The sequence below is a fragment of the Micropterus dolomieu genome, linkage group LG12 (genome assembly GCF_021292245.1).
Source record: "Micropterus dolomieu isolate WLL.071019.BEF.003 ecotype Adirondacks linkage group LG12, ASM2129224v1, whole genome shotgun sequence".
NCBI classification, from domain to species: domain Eukaryota; kingdom Metazoa; phylum Chordata; class Actinopteri; order Centrarchiformes; family Centrarchidae; genus Micropterus; species Micropterus dolomieu.
In genome coordinates, this window is record NC_060161.1 from 24,361,949 (window position 1) to 24,368,714 (window position 6,766).

The 6,766-nt window shown below is 37.8% G+C and overlaps 1 protein-coding gene across 1 annotated transcript in view; it reads left to right on the forward strand.

Annotated features, from left to right (window-relative positions):
- The window catches only part of LOC123979796 (immune-associated nucleotide-binding protein 9-like), an 8,328-nt gene extending 5,181 nt beyond the window's left edge, over positions 1 to 3,147 (forward strand). The window contains exon 4 of the mRNA XM_046063884.1: positions 1,655 to 3,147. Within this exon, the coding sequence (XP_045919840.1) occupies positions 1,655 to 3,039 (1,385 nt within the window). The 3' untranslated portion in view covers positions 3,040 to 3,147. The remainder of the gene's footprint in view (positions 1 to 1,654) is intronic.
- Positions 3,148 to 6,766: the final 3,619 nt, after the last annotated feature.

Genomic DNA, 6,766 nt, shown 5'->3' on the forward strand with positions numbered 1-6,766 from the left:
CAGCTCTCTAATTGGGTCTTATAAGTCATGCAAAGCGGACACACAGTGCTACTGAGAGAGTTTTTGAGTTGGTATTTTTATTAAAATATTCTGTACTGTGCAGATATCACTTAGGCCTATTTGCCTACACTCTAGGCTACTTATTGCCGTTTACTTTGCAACTTTTTTTTTTTGCCGCCACAGTGGAAAACAGACTGGGATTCAATTACATTCAGTTTGTTGGTGCAAAAAAATCTGGTCTGAGTCTTCGTCTGAATTTCTTTATTCTTTCGCCAAATATTCTATCTAACTACGGAAGAGACCATCTGCTTCATGTGTGCACCGACGGGCATTTTTAGTTGTTTTAAAGTAGACAAAGATCACCTCTGATATGCAGCTATCACAGAAAGAGATCGCTAATTCTCTGTTTGTCAACTAAAACGGAGTAGTGTGGATGGGGCCTATGGCTAGACCCTCGCCACTTCCACTCCGATACGGAGTGAACTCTGGTTGGAGTCACCCTCACAGCCAAATCGAGCTCCCTAACCCGCGTATAATTCTGCAGTTAAGGGGAACTTAAGTGAAAGTTAACTTACATTGCTGAGCGACTGATTCTCAGTTTTTTGCACCTCTTACTGCTGTCTGAAACACTTTTTTAGATTTGAAAAAAATATATTTTATTTGTTAAAATGAAAAAAGGGCGATTTCACTTTTTTGAGTAACTACCCCAACACTGCGTACTACTACTGAGATGTATAAAACTGTCATACCAGTTTATGTGTGACCGTGTTACACATAGTTGCAGCTATTTATAAACCCCACATCATTATGTATAAACAATTAGTGGTGATACCTCAATCATTATTAATTAATAGCAGAAAGATGATTAACTCATTGAATTTATAAACATAATTTACAAATTGCCTCACAATTGAGGATAAAATGAAAAGATGCTATTATTTTCCGATGCTTTCGATTCACCCTAATCAGTTAATTTGCACAATACCACCTTTCCTTTAGGCCTGAACACACAAAACTTACAGAATAGCAAGCCTTACAAGCCTTTACCGGTAAAATGAACAAGTTCATGCTCTAATAATTATCGATTACTATATATTTAGATACATTTAGACGCACTTCGATACCGGCTGAACACAAATTCACACATACTGAGGAGGTGTACCACAAAAGCCCTCATTCGGGTGCTCATGGTTTTCTCGTGTGCAAAATTGGAAACTCCAGAGAGTTGGGGCCAGATAATATAAAACTCTCTGCAGATTCACTACTTAATGTATGTACCAAGACAGAAATATACATGTACATCATTTTCCTGAGATTTATAAAGCTTTTATACCAATTTATGTGTGACCGTGTTACACATGGTTGCAGCTATTTATAGACTCCACATCATTATGTATGAACCATTGGCTGAGATATCTAATAAATGTCAGAAAGATGATCAGTTAACTAGTAGAGCTTATAAACAGAATTTACAAATTGCCTTACAAATGAGGACAATGAAAATATGCTTTTATTTTCAGATGCTTTAGATTCACCCTAATCAGTTAATGTGCACAATAACCACCTATTATATCTTTAGATACATCTCGACACACTTTGATACCGGCTGAACACAAATTCACAATGTTCATTTTATGTCATTACTTTCTTCTAGTGCTAAAAGTATACAGGATCGTCCTGCTGGGCAACACTGGAGCTGGGAAAAGCAGCCTAGCAAACACCATATTTGGAGAGGACTTGTTCAAGAGAGAGAATCCCCCCTTCTGTGGAACAAGCGAATGCCGAGCAGAGTCCAAATCTGTTCATGGAAGAAGAATTACTTTGATCGACACTCCCGGTTTCTTTGACACACACAGACCTGAGGAGGACATGAAGCGTCAGATAGTGAGCTGGATCACAGAGTGCACTCCTGGGCCTCATGCTTTTTTCATTGTGCTTCAAGTGGCTAACTCGGAGCAGGACAGGCTTGTCACTAAAATTATTGAACATTTTCCAGAGGAAGCTTTCAAATATGCTGTAGTTGTCTTCACACATGGCGACCAGCTCCTTGAAGGAATGAAAATTGAGGAGTTTGTCAGTAAGAATAAGAATCTGAGCGATCTGGTGAAGAAGTGTGGTGGCCGGTGCCACGTTATTGACAATGTAGTCTGGAAGAACAACCAACAGGATGGATACAGGAACAACAACATCCAGGTGGCAGAGCTGCTCAACACAACAGACAAGATAGTGATGGAAAACAAAGGAAGCTGCTACACCAATAAGATGCTACAAGCAGTGAAGAGAGAAATAAAGGAAGGGGGCAACACAACATCAGTGGGAAACATGGCAAAAGGATACACTAGCAATAAGTTTAGTGTATCGAAGAATGTGTGGATTAAATTAACAGGCCCTGCAGCAAAATCATTGGCGGAGGCTTTGTGTGGACCAGCTGCCGTAGTTCTGCAGGAAACTGAAGGAGCAGCAAAAAGAGCAGCAGAAGAAAAAAAAGTAGAGGAGGAAGAAGCAGTTGCAACAGGAACAGCATCAGAAAAAGGAGACATAGTAACAGAAACGGACAAAGAAGCAAAAGAAAAAGCAACAAGAATAGAAAAAGAAGCAGAAAGAGGAGAACGGGGGGCAGGAGGTGGCGGATTTATGAAGTTTATATGTAGTCTACTAGCAGCAGCATATGCAGGTTTATTATTAGCAGTACCAGGTGTAGGTGCACTACTAGCAGCACTAGGAGGTGGAGTAGGAGTAGCAGGTGGTGTAGGTACAGTAGTAGTAGCAGCAGTAGTTGCAGCAGGCACAGCAGTTGTAACAACATTAATCACAACTGGGAGCTTAATAACAGGAGCCGTATTATGGATACGAAATAAAATATATCAATTCAGAGATTTTTTACTACGACATATTAGAGTCACATTGCTGGTGATTGCCTTCTACTCATTGCTACTATTATCATTTTTTCTGAAAGTACCAATCGTAGGGACCCTGTTCTTATGGTTACTTCTGTTACTATCATTTTTGTTAATAGTGGTATTATTCCTGCTATTATAGAAGTATGTAATGTATGCTTCTCCTTTACGGATGTTGTGATGATCTACCACAGGTAGACAGAGTGTAGAAATTATAGTTCAGCATAAGATTTAACCAATTCATTGTTGTAGTGCCACCACACCAGTTTGTACATTCATAAAGTAGTGTTTTATTATTTTCTTTTTTATATTATAACATTAAGATAGAATGGTGAGGTGAGGGGGAAAGTTTGCAACGGACCTGACTTTGTTAGATCCCAAAACATAAATCTTCAGTGTAATTGGCAGCGACAAGATTACATTTCCTTTACCCACTAAGTGTTGTCTTCACTCACACTGAACACATGTAATAGAAAATCCAAAGCCGTCTAAGCAGACTAGTCACCTATTTCTAAGGAGGTGCATGTCAGCTACACCTTCAGTTACAGTACCATCCATCCATCCATCATCAACCGCTTCTCCTGCGTACAGGCTCCCGCGGGCCTGGAGCTGGGCTCCCAGCTGACATTGGGCAAAAGGCGGGTACACCCTGGACAGGTCAATCCATCGCAGGGCCACACATAGACAAACAGCCAGCCACACTCACATCCGCATGTCTTTGGACGGTGGGAGGAAGCCGGAGCACCCGGAGAAAACCCACGCAGACACGTGGAGAACATGCAAACTCCACACAGAAAGGCTGGGGTTTGAACCCGGTTTCAGCTACAGTACCTCTGCATATATTTACTGTAACACCTTAATTTAGACATGGACTTTTCGTCTGGGTTTCTTAGGGCAAAGTTTACCTTTCATGTTTGCGTTTGAGTTTTGCAAAATGTATGGCTCGATGTATTTTGCGTAGATATGTTGTACTTGTACAAACAAATAGAATATCAGTTTAGTAGCCTACTATAGCTTTATGAAATGCAACAGAGCATGTTCTTATTATTAATGCGTAAGATTTGTTTTAAAAAATAGGTGTATTGTACTTGTACAAAGTTGCTACAGCATAATTATTATTTCATTGTAAAAATTTCTAAGAAGTAGATGACTGACCAACAGGATTAATGAAGGAGGGTAAGGAATAGTGCCATACAATAAAGGTTTATTGAAATTGTTTAATGAAATGTATGGAGACTTTGTGACATGTTAGAGGATGATTTTTCTTTTTATTCCTTAATACTTAAAATGTTTACATCAAATGTAAAAAAAAACATAATGAAACAATAAATCAATGTATTACACACTGTATTAAAGTCCTCTCTGGTAGTTTTTCCATCTTTTCCATTGAAACTTGCTGTAAAACTGAAGACGAAAAACCTTTTGCTTGGTAAAATAGTTAAGTCATACTGTAGACCTAACCAAATAAACTCTTTGAGTTTCATCAAGGATTATGACTTAAGCTACTTTCTAAAGATAATATGAACAATTATGTAAAGTGGGTGTATTACTCTGTCTATGAAGACATCAGGCATATAAACAAAACCATAAAAGACTCTCTGAGCACTGTAAATACAGGAAGTGCAGCACCTGCCCACTAGAGCAGTTTAATATATTGGTTTAGGGGAATGACATTTAGTGGTGTTTATATGTATGGGATAAAATATGATATGTAGGTTAATATATATATATATATATATATATATATATATATATATATATATTTTAACATGGAGTCAAACATAAATAAGGAGCCACTAACAGAATGTCACACGATTTCATATGATTTAGGTCATCATTGAAATGTTACCTTTCACATTACCTGATGAAAAAAACATAAACATAATAGTCAATACATGAGAAAGTCTATTTTAAATATCATTTTTTTATGTACGTAGTTGCTCCCTGAAATGTATTATTTTACATTTTATTCTGGACAGTTTTGGAGGTTTCCAACAATAGCATTATGCAGCTGAGGTTTTTATTGTGTATTGAGTAAACTCAGAACCACTGACCACATTTCCATGTATGAATCCATTCTGACCCAGAAAAATAAGGTTTCTTTTAACAAATGATTATTTTTATGACAAGATTAGATAAGTGATACCAGACGATCAGAAGCCATAAATCATCCAAATTCATCAGTACCTTGATCTGACCATCATGTGAAGAACTGCAAGAGCATGGAGGCTGAAAACAAACACAACTGTGAAAAAAACATACCTAGAGCTTCAGTGGGTTAGCTGTTCTTTCAAGCTATTGAAGAGACTGAAATGTTGAGCATAATTCACATGTTGCTGAGAGGCAGAAAAACAAAAAATAATGTATTATATTTTCTGTATTGTTTAAATAGTATGTAGTATGTATCTTTATTATTGTCACACACTGTTTTGAACACTCTAAAAAGTAATTCAGGGGATCTGTTACCACCACTTGATTACTTGCATAGCTGCAAGATAAAAAATCTAATTTATTTTTATATACATTCTAAGTTGCAAACATTATTTTTCTGTTTTTTAGAGTTCTGTTCAAATAATAATGTTAGTAAATACATCAACTTAATTTTGCATGTAATTAAAACTCAGATGTAATTGTTGTAATTGTTGTTGTTAATGGGTTTACAACAAAATTTAAGTTGTAGTAACTTAATAAAATTGGCTTGATAACTTAATTTCTCTTCATCTTGACTTCAGGATTTCAAGTCCCCTCCTCTACCCACTTAGGATGCTTAGACAAATAACACAGTAAGACTGTGTGTTAGCAGACGTGTAAATGTAAATGCTCCCAGGGGCTTAGGTGTAGCCAGTGCAGACAGTGCAGCTGCACTGGAACCCAGACTGTACTGGGAGTACTTCACGGGTTGGAGCGGCCCGGTTGTTCTATGACAGTTACAAGTTAAAAATAAATCAAATTCACCCATCAGTTTTTCCTTTTTCACTTCATAACATAATGCTAATTGCTGATCAAGTGCTATATATAACATCATATGTGCATGTGCCTCTTTGACCGTGGTGTCACATGCCACAGACTTGTGTGTGTAAAACTACAGACTGCAGTCAGTAATTTTACACACACAAGTCTGTAGCAAGCAGTATGCTAAGGTATACGGTGAATTATAAAAAAAACAGATTCCACAGTTTCAACAGAATAATTTTAGTCTTATTTTCTTTGGTATTCGTGTCACACACCTACATATGCAGTGATGATTGCTGGGTAATATGTAAATGACTACACAATCTACCCAATTTCTTTTTGATCATGTGACAAGACGACAGGACTAGGATGTGATGGGCGGAGAGATGTACGGCACCGATGTGATATGATGTTGGTATGTTTATATTATGTTCGTATTATGTTTGTATTATGTTCATGTTTGTATAGTCATGTTTTTATAGGTCTGGTGAGACCAAAGACAATTTTCCAGCCTTGGCTGGACAATAAAGTGGTATTCTATTCTATTCTAGCAAAATCTAGCCAGAAGACTAACAGACCACACGTGCAAGCTGAAAGTCGATGCTATTCACACATAAAAGTAGTTTCAAGGAGAGACAGGAGCGAAAAGAACAGGAGGAGAGGGTCGCAAAGCACCCAAATTACACTGTTTTGGATTACTGCGGACATTGTCAAAGATCTCGCTCAATGCAGGCTCGTCGAATGCCATTCAAATAGTTGAGTAACTTTACAAGTACGTTTTCAGCTTGAATGTGGTGTGGCTGCTGTGCCGCTGATTTAAAGGCTGTTATCATTTCGTGGTCAGGTCGCCGCTGAGTAGGCCTACCTGTTTAATTGTGTGTGCTCTGTAGCTGGCCTGTTTCCAGAACATGGTGTTG